The sequence below is a fragment of the Semicossyphus pulcher genome, unplaced genomic scaffold, assembly GCF_022749685.1.
Source record: "Semicossyphus pulcher isolate SPU_LCO1_2020_fin unplaced genomic scaffold, fSemPul1.0.p SCAF_12, whole genome shotgun sequence".
Classification (NCBI taxonomy): domain Eukaryota; kingdom Metazoa; phylum Chordata; class Actinopteri; order Labriformes; family Labridae; genus Semicossyphus; species Semicossyphus pulcher.
The window spans coordinates 9797530-9815503 of record NW_027211626.1 but is presented as its reverse complement, the minus strand read 5'-3'; the positions used below and the strand labels follow the sequence as shown (position 1 = coordinate 9815503).

General features: G+C 42.2%; 1 protein-coding gene across 1 annotated transcript in view; it reads right to left on the bottom strand.

Moving 5' to 3' along the window:
- LOC138588276 (protocadherin-15-like) overlaps nt 1-17588 on the bottom strand; it is a 170563-nt gene extending 152975 nt beyond the window's left edge. The window contains exons 1-2 of the mRNA XM_069658288.1: nt 17498-17588; nt 2298-2312 (exon numbers count right to left, since the gene is read on the bottom strand). Of these exons, the coding sequence (XP_069514389.1) occupies nt 2298-2312; nt 17498-17588 (106 nt within the window). The remainder of the gene's footprint in view (nt 1-2297; nt 2313-17497) is intronic.
- Between the last annotated feature and the right edge of the window lie 386 nt (nt 17589-17974).

The following is a 17974-nucleotide window of genomic DNA, read 5'->3' as shown; positions in this document are numbered from 1 at the left end:
GCTAAACTGTTTTCATGTAGAGCATTGTGGGAAGTAAGAGATTTCTTTTACTTACTCTCTTAGGCATTACTTGAGCAATTTCAATGAATGTTCCTAGACTTTTTCTCTGTTTGTGGAAAATATTGTACTTTTTCTTTCCTACATTTGTTTGACACCTATTTTTTTAGACTAACATTTTGCATTTAAACAAAGCAAACTATCTAAACTTGTAAAATGAAATGCTTTGTTATAGATAAACAAGTGTTTTCCAACCTTTCTGGCCCGTGACTGTGTCTACTCAAGGCCTGTTGTCAAATTTCAGATGTCAGAGGTTTCAACTCGGTCTGTGACGGTACTGAAATTTTTCTGGTTAACCGTCGACCCGTATGTTTTGAGTTTTTTCACTACAGCGCGTCCCCCAGACAGTAAAACATAAGCGACATGAGTGAATGCAGCATGAGCTGTGAGTTTATTATGTATTTATTAAGTTTGTATCCTTATTTGTTGAAATTAAATCCATGGTGACGGGCGAGTTGTTGTTGTAGCGGCTAAACTAGCATGTCGCGAGACTGCACACGGGCCTGCTGCGCCGATTACATTCTCAGAGGGTAGAAACAGCTGTGGTCTGACAAACAGGTTTCGTTGGCTGATGACTGTGATTTTGAAAATGAGTTTGTTGTTTATAATGTATCGCTCTGTATGGGAAAGATGAGGTGCTTCCCTGGCATGTATAGACAGTGAGTTTACTGCGTCCCTTTAGATTTTAATGTGCCAGAGTCACTGGACGCTAGGGGTGGGACAAAATATCGTTATCGCAATATATCGTCGTCACGCCTGGTGAGACTCAGCGCTCTAAACAGATCTCCCTGTAAGTCACCACATCATAGTTTATCTCAAATTGTGTCAAAATCTACAAAACTGACACTCAACTGCAGTGAATAATACATTCAATCTACCTTTTTAGGGGCATTTTGTATTCTTCAATTAATCAGATATCGCGATGTATCATTATATGACTTGCAATATATCGATTATCTCTGTATCTTAATGTTATCGTTATCGTGTGCCATGTATCGCATATCGTATCGTGAGTTACCCTGCGATTCCCACCCCTTCTGGACACGTACCCAGCAACATCACTGGGTCTATGGTATTTAAAAATAAAAATGTAGTGGTGAGGGTAATTTGGTGCGGTTGGCGTCACATAACCGCGGTATAGCGGTCATGCGGTTACCGTCACAGCCTGAGTATCAGCAATTCCACCTCAATGATTTTGGACCTTTAACTGTCACATTTTAATTTTATCTACAAGCCTGTTTAAGGCCTCAAGAGGTGAAACCAATATTTCACCATAAAAGGCAAAGATTACAGAGAGGTTCCAAAATTTAACTGACATTGTTGAAGCAGACATTTGAGCTCTGCCATTTTTTACCCAATTTATAACCTTCCCTCCTAAGATGTATTTTATGACCCACTTGGACAAAAGCCCTTGATTTGGAAACACTAGACCAAAGAGCCTATAATTTTACTGTAACTATATAACACTAGCAACACCTTCAGCAGGAAAGTTCCACTTACGGCGAGCAATAAATCATCAGAGCGTGCTGTAAGCAGCATTTAATTATGATGTAAATAGTAATGTATTGGTTACAGGGGGCTGCTAAGGCTTCTAAATTCATACTTATGGGGATTTTATGGTGTAAAAAGTACATAAACTATTGTGTGAGTATACTAGGAGAGCGATTCTGGGACAAAAGATGTGACATACAGTCGCTGACATTCTAAATATGTCGTTGGTCAGAGTAAATAAAGCTCACAATGTTGAGTCGGTGTCTTCCTGTCTTGCCATAAGCTGTCATGGTGACACATCTTTTTTCATAGCAGGTGGCATCAATGGCTGCTACTGCACAACATCAACAGGAATCAACACTACGACACTGACACCAGACAAGCAGGGTGGTCAAAGCATGTGGCAACATCACGAGCAGAGCACTGAAGAGAAGCAGCTTCACAGATGGAGGTCACAGCAGCTGGATGGTACGAGCACACGGGACACAGGTAATGGCAGCCTGACAGACAGCGGCAGATGGGGCAGCCGGGTGGGTGGAGAGGAGGAGACGGGAGGAGAGGAGGCGTAGTGAAGAGGGATAGACGCTGCAAGGAAGCGAGCCCTGCAGCTGATGTGAGGAAAGGATTCGGGATTAAATGTCTTGCAGCGGGGAAGAGACGGGAAGAGAGCCGGATAGAGGCAGAGGAAAGGGAATATAGGGATGTAATAAAACAAAAGGAAAAAAAGAGAATGAATTTTTCCCTCTTACCCTCGTACTGCCAGTCTGAAGGGGTCAAAGGTTAGTGGAGCCAGAGGGAAGCAGAGCAGAAGCATGGAAGAAAAGAAAAGCATGAAACAGTCGGTTGAGGAACAGCTCAGATGTTAGGACAGGAGAAAAGAAGATCATTTAGAAAAAGAGCAGATTTTAGAACATAGGGGGGAAAAAAAGAGGCAGTTCAGCGAGATTACACTTCACCAGAGAGCTGGTGTATGTCAGGAAGCTAAACAGTTTGAACAAACATAGCCGGCAGATCTCTTCTTGCTTCCAGTAGCTGCCGGCTCATATCATTCATCTAGAGAGTTGGTGGGATGCATTTCAAATATGAATCAATTTCAAAACACTTTTTCTCCTTAAATTAAGTGGTTCAGTGTGTTTCAGAAAAGGAAAAACATCATCAAAGAGCACAGGAACTCAAGTCTTCTGCACCTTCTTCTATCTGTCTCTCTCATCTCTCTGCCTCCGCCCTGTAAGATACTGAATCCCACGCAGCTTGCTGTCAGGTGGTGTCTGCTTACATGTAACCAGAGATGGGCAGAGAAAAGAAGACACATGGTCACTGACACCACGTCGACAGTCAGCACTATAAGGTTACACACCTTCCTTCTGTTGCTTCAGTTGTGTAACTACACACCTGTTGCCAGGTGCCAAACAGTGGATACCTATTAAATATTAAAGCCCCTGAGCCTTTACTAATGTGGTGCTTTAAAGTGCAGATTAATCAGAGGTAAAAACCAGAGGATGTGATGTCACTGCATATTTCATTATGACTAGAGTGCAGATACACACTATAAGCAATTAAATGGCAATAAAAATGGGGTGCCTCGTGGTTAAAGGGGACATATTTTTGCTATGCAATCAGTTTTCTATTATTCTAATGTGTTTTTGAATCACGTTGGTAAAGTTTGTTTCGTTTTAAAAATGTTATAAATATTTAATGTAATTATTTTTCGGAGCCTCTCCTTCCTCCTGGAACGAACAAGTCGTTTTGCCATTCAAAGGTAAGACCTTAGCCACGATTGGCTGACAGTACTTGGAGTGACCGCATACAGTGGCCGCACTGCACTGTCACTCCAAAGTTGTAGAAAACATGGCTGCTCTAGGATCGGTTATTCGGCCTTACATATACGAGCCAGAATCACCAGGAGGTATCAGAATGTTAAGTTGAAATCTTGACGACTTGCCTACAAGCTCGTGCAAGAAGGCATCCTGAGGTGAATGACGGTGAATGACGATTGGTCGATTTCAGCGGAAGCAAGGTTCTACGTAGAAACCTGCAGCTGTTCTGAACGGCCCATTTCAGAGGCGACCTTTTTAAATGTGTAATTCTGGAAAAACACAGAATTATGCAGTTTTCACTTTTTCAACTGTGAACAATAAACACCCAAAAATGTGAAACCCATCAAAATATGAGAATATCCATTCAAAAGATATGACCCTTTTAATATTTGACAGAGTAAGTGAAAATCAGCACACACGACCTCCCGTTTCGCTCTTAAATCCTTGAGGACTAATTATTAACACATACTCATCTTGCACTTTTAATTCCTCAAACGTGTACTAACTCTTCGTTTTTAAGGCTCCTTTGATAATATAGCAATTAGACAACCTGTACCCATCCGCTGCCATAGAAACAGCAGGTTGAGGGTTTCCTTCAGTAGTGACGAACGAACAGAGCAAGTGGGTCACACCTCGCAATTGGAGACATAAACAACAAAAAAAAGACATCAAAATAAGTATGCAAATCTGCTCAGAGAGAAACTGCTCTGTGTGAAGTAGAGAGGGTGTGCACATGCGTGCAAGTTTGAGTGTGTGGAACAAAAGTTACTTGCACTCATTTTGAATGCTTTTTAAGAGATCACAGACAGTCTGCTTTGTTCGTTTTGGGTATGTGTGTTCAGGCGGGTGCATGTATGCGTGTGTGTGTAGCTTTAAGTGGTAGCTGTGGCAGCGGGAGAGGAAGATGTGAAGAGTTTGCTTTGAAGACAAAAGGCAGAATCAAGCGGAGATTAAGAATAGTGTCTCCATTTGCAGCGCTAACACTTCTACGGCACTCACACATGTTGCACTGAGGAAGTTTCGCTCATATACATGTGAATACAAACACATGGACAAATTCTACTTAATTCTACTTACAACTGAAATGATCCAAACCTCTTGATGGATTTTACACCTTTTAGCAGCAGGTGATATTTCCTACTGACCTTCTGCATTAAGCTTCCCTTCCATAAAAAGCCTTCTTGAAGCAACAATTCACTAAAACCCCATGTCTTTTTTGGTTCCTTCAAAAAGGTGCAACAATTTTCCATCTAATCTGCTGTGCACACCCTCCTCTAGCACTCAAGATAATAACCGCAGGATGAAACCTACGTCCCAACACACGTGTACAGTAAGCATACATACCGTAAGTGGAAAAGTACTAATAGATTAATCCACTTATCTGGAAAACCATGACCAATCCTACAAAGCTACATCCTTGGTTGGAAAACCAGAGATAATTTGGTGCAGCACAAAGATGGGTGCAGTTTCAAACGGCAGGAGAGGCAAGCTTTTAATGTTGTTCTATGAAAACATGAGGAAATTGTGAGCTCGCTTCAACAAGTCAACAAACAGGCGTGATTTTCTTCAGTTGCCGGGTTTATGAAAGGAAAAATCTGCCTTTTATCCACTTCACGTCTTGGGGAAAATATTATATGGATGCTTTGTGAAAGGGCTGGGAATGCTTGAGGTATTGTGTCACTGGCTGCAGGCTTTGGTCTTGATAAAAAATCAATACCATAAGAACATAAGACGCTAGTGTTGGAAAATCATACACCAGTGCATGAAATAAATATTCCACTCTTTTTCGACTTAATGTGTCTTAAGTGTAGGAGTCAAAGGTCAGTACATCAATATGATACAGTCTGCTGGGTTGCTAAACACTGCTAGCATAGTAACATAGCGATATTTGCTAACAGGGTTGGGGGTGTAAATTGTTTGAAATGATCGTTCTAAACAAGGTCAAGCCCGAGTGTATTGTCTAATGTATAGGTTATATCACAGACAGCTGTAGGACAAGCTGAATGGACCACTGATGTAAAATGAAACAGACAATGGAGCAGAGTAAATCAGTCTGGTGCTATAGGCTATAGCTAGTTGCCTTGTGCAATCTCCAATGTCTCTTTGACTGTGAGAAAAACATTGGCTTATTCTTGGCAAATATTTGTTATATCTCTAAAGACTGCAATTGTAATGTATATTCCCTGGTTTAAGGTTTTGTTGTGCAGTAGTATTATATTATATCAAGCACTGGTCAAGCTAACAGTGAGTGACAGGAGTTTATAACATCAGTTAGGACAGGACACACACAGGATAGTATATCGAAGTGTTTTTGTTTAGTAATGGTAACAGTGAAATGTGACTTGCTAAAAGCACAACAACCTTTTGTCATTGAGCATTTAGCTAGCTAGTGTCACAGGTAAAGTAAGGACATTTAGCTCGATAGCTGTTAGCTAGCTTAGCAGCCTGATGTTATCCTGGTTGGCAGATCAAGAGGAGAAACATCAGAGGAAGGCGTCTATTCCTGGACATTTCATTTTCCTGACATCTGTTAGTTTCTGTTTTTTTTAAGGACCTCCTGAAGCATTGGCCTTTGAGTTTAACCTTTTTTTTGGCTAACCTTGTGGGGCATAGAGTTATTAACCTCTGGGCACACCTTTTCCCTTCTTTGGGCTCCAATGTGCAGGCTAGCTAGACTTTCCCAGACTGTACACACTCATATGTAGCCCCCATTCAATTATTTGTTACCTGCAAAGCAGTTCAGTAACACAGTAAAAAAACGTAAATACATTTTAAACAGATTTTTAATGATTCTCGACATTTTTGTCTGAATAATTGTCACCATAATCAGAAGCTATGCATGGCATAGCCTATTTGGTTAATGGCCCTTTTATGGTCATACATGCTCCAGTGATCCTTTCTATTACTATGCTAATAATTAACAGAACAAGCCAATATGAAAAAGATTACCTGAGGCATTCAGCACATTCACAAGCCAAGTGGTTAAAGAGACAAAAGTAAAGCCGAAATAATTAAGTCTAGTTAAGATGTCTTAGTAGATTGCTCATTGTTTGAAGATCATATTTTATAATTTGCACCTCCAAGGAAACAACTTCAAAGCAGTTAATTTGATTAAACTTATTTTTATCTCGCACAGCAGGAGCCTCGCAGACTAACTTTGGTTTGTTGGCATGTTGCGACGCCGGTGTCACACTGGGAGAGGAATTTAAAAGAGAGGGAAATCATAACAAAGGGAACGAGCATGTAATCAGGGCACTGTATACTTCAGAGGCCTAATCCGAAGACAATCAGCAACTTCTAATGTGGACATTGAGGTAATTTGCGCTCACCCAGAGGTCTTCTCACTAATCAACCTAACAATGTTCACATGAAGCCGTGAAACTTCAATTACAGAATGATTACTGCTGGTGTCACTGAGGAGTCAGGTGGAAAACAATGGATGCAAAAAGCTTCAATCAGTTTGGAAGACTTTTTTTTCTCTAGCAGAATCATGAAGTTACAATAGGATAAATTGCTGCACCTTTTTTATTGGATGATGAAGGTAAAACAATGACGTCTGCTGTTATCATGTTCCCTTCTTAACACTTGGGAACATTAGTTTAACTGCTAATATTCTGTACCTTAAATAGTCACAATGACTCACACAATGTTCAACAGTGCTGAGATTATAGTTTAGCATACCCAGTGGATATCATTATCTCAGAGTCAACTAGAAGGTGAAGGGGAGTGCACAGTTGGTATACCTATTCCTATATGCGCACCGCCAATGTACTGTATATGTTTTTCTTCTATAAAAGTCCTTTGTTGTTGTTGTTTTTTTTCAAACAGGATGGTCTGAGATGCACAAAACCTCCCAAGCAATTCAAGTCTCTACAAGGCAGCTCATCGACTGCTACATTACCAGAGCAACAAGGCAGAGGCGAGATGAATTCTGCTCACTGACATTTAGTTTCAAAAGGCATTTTTACCTGCCACTCGATTCAATAGCCTGCGCTTTCCTGTGGCTTCATCTGCAAAACCACCTTTTCAGCAACCAATAAATCAAACTGCTGCTCCCCTGGACCTCTGAATAAAAAAGACTTTAAAGGACAAATATCCCTAACAAGAAATGTGGTCCAGGAGGCTGCACTGTCTCAATCAATCCTGCACACCTTTACAACAAAGCTACAAAAGGATCAGACGCAGCTTATTTAGATAACTAAGGAATGCAATCATTTCAAAAACTGCAGGGAAACACCTCTGCCCTCTCTGGATGTGTAGAGCAACTCATTAAAAAATTCAAAGATAGAGGAGAGGCAGCGATAGAAAGATTATTTGGGATAGGGCAGAGGCGATGTAGAGGGAAGTTTTGCCTTATTTAGATGAAGTTGAAACTCAACTTGTGGGTCCCCGTATCATAAAACTTTTCACATTTTATGTCCATATGCAATCACACATGCTGCTGCCCTTCCATAAAAATATCAGCCTTATTTCATGTTAAAGGGCCAGTTCGCCGATTTTCAACCTCAGTCCTATCATTCTATTATGTGGAGCTAATGCCATTATGGTAGAAAATAATGCAATTTGGCTCTGTGACTTTGGAGGACGCTATCCGCTTCTCCAGTGGGCCCAGGAAAACCTCCGCCAGACTACATAAAACGCGTCATCTGGCGGAGGCCAGGGAGCTCGTTAAACTACACGTCAGCAATCGAGGACACCCGCCTCCGATGTCATGTGTCGTTCAAAATCGTCAGGTTTGAAATGTAGACTGCAGACCTGAAGATTTTTTAGACGATCCACCGGTATATTCTCGTCGTATTTTGGATTCTGTACCGCTCTGCAGAGATCAATGTCCTTGACTGGAAATTTGTAGTATTTCACTCCAGCGTCTCTCGCTGGGCCGTTCCTTTCAGAGGGAGGGGCGCAATGCACGCTGGGTGTTGTAGGAATGTAAAATGGGCGAAACCACGAGCTGTTTGCACAAGTTTCTCCACAGCTAATTTCAAATATTCTTGCTTCTATCCCTTACAGAGAACACCAGCTTTGACTGACGGTGACTTTTCCCAGGGGAGAACTGCTCCTTTAAGAAAATGTCTCAGAAATGGTCTAAAAATCACCTGAGCGATGAGTGTCTGTGACCTCAGCTTTGACCAGCAGCTACTTGAAAAACTTCAAGGTTAGAGTTGTGACTAATCCCCAAGGGTGGCAGGAGGCCCAGGACAGGGATGAGCGGACACACTGCAAACAGAGACACTGTTTTAATTCCCCAGTTGAATTGATTGAGGATTTTTTTTTTTTTTTAAAGCATGATCTTTGTCCAGCGGTGCAGAGAAGCATTCTGGGACGGGTCCAGTCAGGCCTGGCAAACGACGGTGAGATAGACAAAGGGCAGCTGTCCAGTGACACACATTGGCAGGTAAAAGCTGCTCCTGGGCAGACAGCAGGTCAGCACAGATGAGCCGTCTGTGTTGTAGTAAAGGGGGCCGGGGCCAGTTGTCCTCAGGGGCCGGCTGTCAAGGCTGTGTGGTACTGTTCACATCATACAGTCATGGTGGCGTCTTGTTCTGAGTGTACTGCTCTCGTCATTGCTTTGTCATGTCTCAAGGCCTTTGAATGTTTTATAAGAGGATTTTTTTTTTTTGCTTTAAACTTTATATTGTGTGTTATAATAAATCTGTATTAGAGATGTCAATTTTAGTTTATTATAAGGTCTACAATGACCATGTCGAAAGAATCAAAGCGTTTTAATTGTTTAAAAAGAGAGACTTTGAGTTCTGTTGTGATTTTTAACAGTGAACCATTTTAAGCGTCACAAAGAGGGTATTCATTGCATATTTTGGAATTTGATTTTCTTTTCTCCTTTTACAGAAAGTTTCTGAAAGAGAAGAGCATCCTTGACAGCATGCAGATGTGCAAAACAGCCGACGTAGCCATCACAGACTGCAAAAAGTTAAAAGGAACACATTCAACTAACAATTTAAAAACGCATAAAAGCAAATCTGTTGGAAGAACAGGCCGTTCTGAATTGACTTTATTGTCGGCTAGCCATCAAAACAGACCTACATTGCTCCATAGTCGGCAGCGTCAACTTCAACAAAGAAGTGCTTTGTGTGTTTAACAATATGGGAGTGGGTTATAAATTGAAAACATTATTCATCCCATCTGTGAACTCCGCTCTGAGAGGTGATTTTAGCCACGTATTGTCTATAGTGATTAAATGTGAGGTCAGATGAGTTTGACTGTTGCTATGACAACCAACTTCTTTACAGGAGAATTAACTCGACTTCAGTTCGGCTGCAATTAATATCCAGTCTTTTGTTAGTGGAGAAGTTTGCTCTCAAGAGAAAATCAGAGCCCAAGGGAGGAAACACAAACGTTGAAATGGTGTTGCTGACTTGCTTTATGGGATAAATGAACTGCACTTTCATACCTATAGGAGAACCCTTAACCCTTAGCTCTACTTTATGCACACTGCTAATCCGGAACAGATCGGCTGCAGGAGCCGTACTTGTCAATCAGAGCTGTCAATCATCCTTTATACAGCATCAAATAACTCATTAAAAATAAACTTGTCAGAAAAATGAACACTTGGACGTAAATCAGCATGATAATTACTAGCTATAATGACAGAAACCATGTTTGAGAAATATTTATTTGGCCTGTATTTTGATTTTATAGTTTGACTCATGTCCCATCTGTTAACATGGAGGAGGCGGGCTTTATGACCTATTCTGCAGCCAGTCAGCAGGGGGCGATAGAGAGGGTTTGGCTTCACTTTTAGGGAGCTGTCATGTCGTCCATCTTTTTATACAGTCTATGGTCACTACTGACATCTCAGTTGCATATCAGGATGCATATCTGACACATTTTTCTCCTTATTTATGCCGATTGGTAATTGTTAATGTGTAATTTTTCAAATATATTTCACTGTAACATTATCACGTGGTGGACGAATCATTTACACCTGCAAACACTGATTGTTAATGTTGACCGGCAGGTATTTTGTACTCAGTGATTAATATACTGAAATTCAAATCCAATGTAGTCGTTTTGTTTTGTTTTGTTTTGGTAGAAAAATCATTTTAAATATGAATAAACACATCTCTGAACATATCAGCGGGTTTATTGCACATTCTTTCCAGGAACTATATACATTTCAAACTTGCAAAGCAATAAACGAAACATCTGAATCTAAGGTGAAGGGTTGGTTTCAGCTTAGATGTCATAGCAGTAAACCTCCCCGAGACATCACATCTGACGCTTTCAAAAACCTTTAAAAACCACTGCAGCAGTCTGAGTCTGGGAAAACTGAAACCCAACTCAAAGTGAAATACTTGGAAACCTATAAGTCAGTTGTGTTTCTTGAACAATCAAACGTCTTGCAGCTTCCTTCCTTACATGTCAACATTCCCCATCCCTGACTTTAACTGCTAAATCAATGTGGACACAGACGGTGCTGTGTGCTTCTTCTTTCAGCACATCTATGTTTGGCAGAGGAATTCAATCGCTGCCTCCGTCTCTCTCCTTTTCTTTCCCTTCAAATCTCAAATAATTGTGTGTATGTACTCATTTTTTTTAAGGGTCACCAGCGGGGTAGAATATGTCGAAGGAAAATGGAAAGCAATCGGAAGACAGGCAGTGAAGAAAGGAAAAGTGGTGGGGGAGGAGGGGTAGAGATGGAAAAGAATTCCTGCAGCATCATGTAAATCATTAACGGCTGATAATGGAAGAGAGAAGGGGATTACTTCACTGATGTTTAATCCCTCGCTGAAGCTCTCCCCTCCTACTCTTCCTGGGACTTCTCCCGCGTTGCTGCACATCTTCGTCTCTCTGTGAGGTTAACCACACAGGCAGGAGGGCAAAGGTTGCAATCACACTGGCGGTGAACAGTTCACCACGCACACGCTCACATACTGAGCTCCGGCGTGAGCCTCTTGGTACAGAACGGGGCCCTGGTGTTACAGAGAGTGCGCCCCTCTTTTCTTGTGCTGCCCAGAGCCTGATTACAGCCCACTGGCAGGCAGATTAAAACCCCTTCCCCCCTATGTCACTCCGCTGCTTCCCCCTCCACTCCACAGGCTTCTGCAGCCAGACAAAGTCTGCACATCTGGGCCTCTAATCAGACAATCCCAAAAATAGACAAACAATTGTGGGTCAGAATGGGTGTGCAGATGGGAAGAGTGGGATAGAGAGAGGCGGCAGGCAGTAGTGGGAGGGAGGTAGGCCGATGTCACATGGCAGAAACATTCGCAGGCATATCGGCTAATCCGTACCTCGCCGCACACACAGCTAAGCGTGCATTTGCTGGACATCTGGATCCAGCGATGGAGGGATTTAGAGGTATGGACAGCGTGCATCTGTCCGCTCTGCTTTGGATTCAAGTTTGTCCTTTCATTATCATTGGGTAAACTGCTTGGCGTACTAGTCTTCTCTCACGCAAGGATCAATGGAGGATCATCCATGAGGTACACCGAGCAGTTTGCATGCACATGTTCTGTCAAAAAGAACCTCTGTTAAGACAAGAACCTGAGCTTACAGTACAGCTAATGCAGCCAGCCAGATGATGTGAGTTAAGCAGAGGAACATGAAAGGATGGCACATGGAAGGGAGGATTATTAATGGAAAATGAAAGTAGGAAAGGTGTTAAGGAAAGGAGTTAGGGGACAGAATGCAGAGGGAATATAAGAGGCGACTGGGAAACAGAAAGAGAGAGACAGAGGCTGATTATGGTTTTGCAAGACGCAGAGAATCTCAGCTTTTGCTTTTCTAAATTCTTCGTTGTTAATGAGTAGTCAGTCATTCCTGAAAACAATCGACCGTAGTATTCATAAATATGTCGTGATGATCTTTCCATTAATGCATTCACCCGAGAAGCGGCAATGGCGCCGAATAATCCGACACATTTTTCTTTTAATTCAAGTAATTGATTAGTTGAAGAAATCCTGATGTTGTCAAGGTCAGGCCCATTTTCTAATAGTTTGTACATTTCCATTAATTAGTACTCTGAGATTCACAACGTCTCCCGGCTAATTGGATAACGATTTTAAAGACGCTTTGACGTCCGCTGGAAATTGCCGGATGCATCGCTCCACATCCAAACATTTCTGGTTGCTGTTTTCACTCGATAGGCCGACAGCAAACAAGTTGACGGAGCCAAAAAGCCAAGGACGCCTCGAGGTGGGCCGAGCGGGGAGATTTATGAGTGAGAAGATGAGAGATGTGGTGTTGAGGGAGGTGAAAATTCCCCATTCGAATCATGTTAATCCCCTCCAGGTGACACTGAATAGTGAAGAGAGGCAGCAGCAGCATCCACATCAGTCTCCTCCTTCAAACCAAAGGAAATCCTGTGTCTCCCCCTCTGCTCCCACATTACAACTATGACACTGTGGGTCACTCTGAACACTCTGATTCAATCAGAGCTCATTTGCACCCTTATGACGCGGTCGCAGGACATGTCAGGACAGGTTTTGATCGCATCAGTGCAGAAATCATAGTATCCATCGATCATGTTCAATGGTAAAGCATGTGCCGTAATTTGAAAAGCATCGTGCTGGGTCCCTCTAAAGCCTGAATCTTTGCATCATTTAATGTTTTGCTAATAAGGAACAAGAAAGCAGGTGCACTTTGAATGAGTACAAAAATACACTCTATTTATTTACACATATGTAATTTATTAAAGTATCTGCTCATTGCAACTAAAGCGGGGTGACGATCTTGAGCCACAATGGACGCCTTTGGACTAGTATGCTTTTCGAAATATTTGTTGCCTGGCAACAGGCAGCAATTACATTTCCCTATACGATGCAATTGTCAAAGCAAACTAGATGTACGTAGATGTATGTAGAATGCATTTACATATTGAGGAAGAAGAATGGAGCCATTGTATTCTTCACCTGCATAACAGAGCTGATGCAAGGTCTGTTATAATGAGTCAGAAATTAGCCCTACACCAACTTTTTCAGCAATTTGAGCTACAGTAGCTCTTCTGTTGGGTCGGACCACACGGGCCAGCCTTCGCTTCCCAAGCACATCAACGAGCCTTGGCCGCCCATGAACATGTTGCCTGTCCACCGGTTTTACTTCCTTGGACCACTCTTGGGAGGTGCTGACCACTGCAGACTGTTAACAACCCACAAGAGCTGCAGTTTTGGAGACGCTCTGACCTAGTTGTTTAGCCATGACAATTTAGCCCTTGCCAAACACATCTACTTCGAGGACAAAGGGTTCACTTGCTGCCTAAAGCCCCTTTCCCACTGGTCAAAAAACCTGCTAACACCCGGCTTTCTTGCTTAGTATGAAAGGCTACAATCAGCATTCAGACCCGGGTCAAATGACTCTGCAGTAGACCCGGGTAATTATCGCCTCGGCATTGATGGGAACACAAAACCCGGGTCGACACGCTAATATCCGCCCCCTTTCCGGCACGATGTTATGACGTGCATTGAAGTTCCGGCCGCTGTCGCGTAAATACAGAAGAACATTGAACAGCGAATTTGTTCTTTGTTCCGTGCAAGATGCAGCAACATTAGCAAAGCAGCGGGGTGAGAGAGCTTCTTCTGATCTGATCTGAGGTTGTTTACTGACCCTGTTTCCGGCGTGTTTGTGACGTCAGACGGTGATGCAGCAGAAAAGTAAGTATACTCCACTGGCAATGGGAAAAGAGACAATCAGCATTTATTAGCAGGTCTGAAAAACCTGCGTTAACGCGGTAATTTTGGTGGGAAAGGGGTATAACATATCCCACTCAGAAGTGGACTTAGCTAGTATGACCTATTGGTTAGAAGACGCAACGGTTTACAGCAATTGGTATTTTGGTCTTGGCCATCTCCTCGCCTAGGTAGCAACTTGTCATCCACAAGGTTGCCCCGTACTTAAGCATGCCCTACTTTATCATGTATTAACTCTAAATTGGACCATAATTCACAAAATTAACATCATGCTGTTCTTAAGAAGACTAGATACTAGCAATTGAGACCATAACCTTATTGAAAATATACTTACGGAGGTAATAAATCAAGTGAGAAGTAAGGTCAGTATGCAGGTTTAAGGCACTCATCCATTTCACTTCTCAGACCAGGAGGTTACATTCACTTCTTTGTACACTGTAAGAAATAGACTCTTTAAACGGCTAACATATTCGTCTACCAAGGACATTGCATGTTGTAAAATAAATAACAAACACATATCCCATAACGCTGGTCTTGTTATGTTTAAGGTCAATGGTATCTTTACTCCACAGAACAACACTCTTATATTAATGCGCCTCAGAGTGAAACTACATCCAAAAAGGAAACCACAAGGCACTCGTTCACCTTCAAAGGCTCCGTCAATCATTAGAGAGGGATTTACTACTCTATCAAATGATATCACACAAAATCATGCAGTAAACCTTCCGAAATAAAATCTTAATTCAAAAGACATTAAGCAGCGATTATTCTCTTATCTAAATTTGCTCTTACATGTTTGAGCTCGTCGTGGAAGGCTGAGAAGCAGGAAAGACATGAAAAGAAACGGAAGGGAAGCGGATCTTAAAATTGACCTGAATTATGTGAAATATCGCCACATTGGAGGGATTTGAAGCATGTCTCTGTGCATGTGCAGCTTCCCCTCAGTGCTATCTTTAAAGACCTGCCAATCTCATGCAGCTGGAGTTCACTTTTAACTGGCATCTGCTACAAAGTCGGTGAGCCGAGTCCATAAACGCGAAGATTCCCTCTGTAATGTGGGAACTTACACGTGAAACTACAAGGAGAATCCTCTTAGCACTATCTGTGAACTGTGTAGGAAGAAAGCTGGATTTACACCCTCTCTTTAAATAATGTCTTTTTGAAAAACATTTTAGTCTGAAAGGGAGGAGAGTGAGAATGCTGGGAAAGCAAACTTATTTGCACAGTATTATGCATGCTGTTGACAGCTCATCTGACAGCAAGGGCTCTGCGGTCCTACTTCTTGAATGACATGAAACTGTTATGAACACGTACTGACTGAAACAGAAGCAATCATTTATAATAACAATAAAGGCACCATGATTGAGAAAAAAAAATTTCCATCCATGAACAACACAATTCTAGCATTTGCAATAACATTGATTTTCTGCTAGACACTTAGCCGCAGCTTAGTGTTTGGCAGGAGTGTATGAACAGTGAGGGTGCTTTCAGACCTGACAGCTTTGGTCCAGACTTACTTTACTCTGAAAGTCTGGTTCGTTTGGACAGGTGAGAACAGGCATTTAAACTCTGGTGCAGACCAAACCACGGGACCATGGTCTGCTAGAAAAGACGGGACTCGGTCCGTTTCCAGATGAACCACAATCCGGTTCGATTTAGGTGAGAACATAATCGCACTTAGGGTGCTTTCACACCTAAAGTCTGTTTGTTTGATCCAAATCAAAGACCAAAATGTTAAAGAGATGCACTTTGCCTCAAGTTTGGTTTGTTGTTCACGCAGCAGCGAGGAAACTGCTCTCTGATTGGTCAGAATTCCCACGTGGGAAAACTCCCTGAAGTAAACAAAGAGAGAACACACTCCTCAATCACACTCAACACGATTGCAGACTTTAATGTGTTGTTGTTTTTTTCACTTTTAACTGACATTGTTCCACAGATCCATTCTCCTGTAGTTTTTTCACTGAATAGTTTGAACACCTCCGTGTTCTTCTGCATTTCAACAAGCATTTGTGAAATTGTTTGATCAGCTCATTTTTCTATTTCCTCATCGCTCCCCCACGTCTGTCCTCTACTCATCTTGTTGCTTGGCTGCCTAAGCAAGTATCAGCACCTGTTAACAACCCAGAATGCACGTTTTTTTGTTTTGCCTCCTGTATTAGGCCCTACTTTAAGTCCGTTTATGTTCACACCTGAATCAAACCGGACCGTGGTTCATTTGGAAACAGAGTTCCAGTGTGTGTTCTCACCTGTCCAAACAAACCAGACTTTCAAAGTAAAGTCTGAAAGTCCAGACCAAAGCTGTCAGGTGTGAAAGCACCCTTAAAGTAGGACCTAATACAGGAAGCAAACCAAAAAACTGGGTTGTTAACACTTGCAGAGACAGCCATGCAGCCAGGCACCAAGATAAGTAGAGGACAAACTTTGGGGAGCGACAAGAAATATGGGCTGACCAAACTATTTAATTGAGGAGAATGTTCTCTCTCTCTCTCTCGCTCTGTTTACTTCAGGGAGTTTCCCATGTGGAAATTCTGACCAATCAGAGAGCAGCTTCCCTGCGCATCAAAACTTTTGGTCCCCTAGTAAAAGCTGCCATGTGAACACAAACCAAACTTGAGGAAAAATGCAACATTGTAACAATTATGGTCTTTGATTTGGATCAAACAAACAGACTTCAGGTGTAAAAGCACCCTTAATATTCATCCATCCCTCTGTTATCTATATAGCTTATCCTGTTCAGGGTGGCGGGGGGCTGGAGCCTATCCCAGCTGTCATTGGGCGAGGGTACACCAGTCAATCACAGGGCTGACACATAGAGACATACAACCATTCACGCTCACATTCACACATTCACGCAATTTTAGAGTCACCAATGAACCTAACGAGCATGTCTTTGGACTGTGGGAGGAAGCCGGAGAACTCAAAGATAACCCACACATGGAGAGAGGGAGAACATGCAAACTCCACACAGAAAGGCCCACTACAGCCGAACCATGATTTGAATTAGGAACCTTCTAGCTGTGAGGCGACAGCGCTAACCACTGCAACACTGTGCCGCCTGTAAATATTCATATGTATGACTTTTAAAGTAGCGATCCCACCAACTAATCTTGACAAGAAGGAAATTCCTTTTGAATATATGCTGTGGGAATAAATACAAAAAGTATGACCATATTTTGCAAGAAAAGAACTTTGAGTTGGAACTTTCTAAACTTTTCAAATTACTTTCTTCCAGTCCATGTAGCTAAAGTTTGTAAAAATATTTCACACCTCAGTTTGGCACAATATTCAGCAACTTTTTCAGTAACATCAGTAATATCAGATAGAAGTATCAGTAACAAAAGTGTTATTCTGTTCAATAAAGGCTTTTCCAGCATGCTGAGGGACACTGCAGTTGCCACATAACAAGTTTCCTCTTAGCAGTGCAGCTACAGTTAACTGAAGGAGAGGAAGCCTGAGGGTTTTTGCCTCAGTGCCGGTAGCTCGTACCTTCTGTGTCCTGGCCCCAGCTGTGGGTTAGCAAAGAGAGGATTGCCATTCCTGTCCCCAGCCATCTGACGAGCCACCACCCCCGCCGCATCTTCTGTCAAGCCTTATTGCCTGCCCACCTGGACAAAAAAAAAAAAGGAGAGAGGATTTTTCATTCACATTTCAGCAACCCCTCCGGCCTCCAGCATGCACAGCTGTGACCAACACAGGGACATCTACTCACAACATTATCAGGGGGTCAGTCGTTTCCAAGAACACATTGTGATCCAACTTTGCTTACAGTAAATAACATAATCCATCAGATTTTCTGAATCAACCTGAACATATTCATCTACTTCTGGATTACTCCACAATCGATTTAAACGTGTAAAATGCAGGAAGACTTTGATTTACCACACATGGATTTACAATTTTGCTTTAATTTACATCAGCTCTTGTGCTGGGCAGTATCAAAACCTCATGGTTACCGACGTGTAA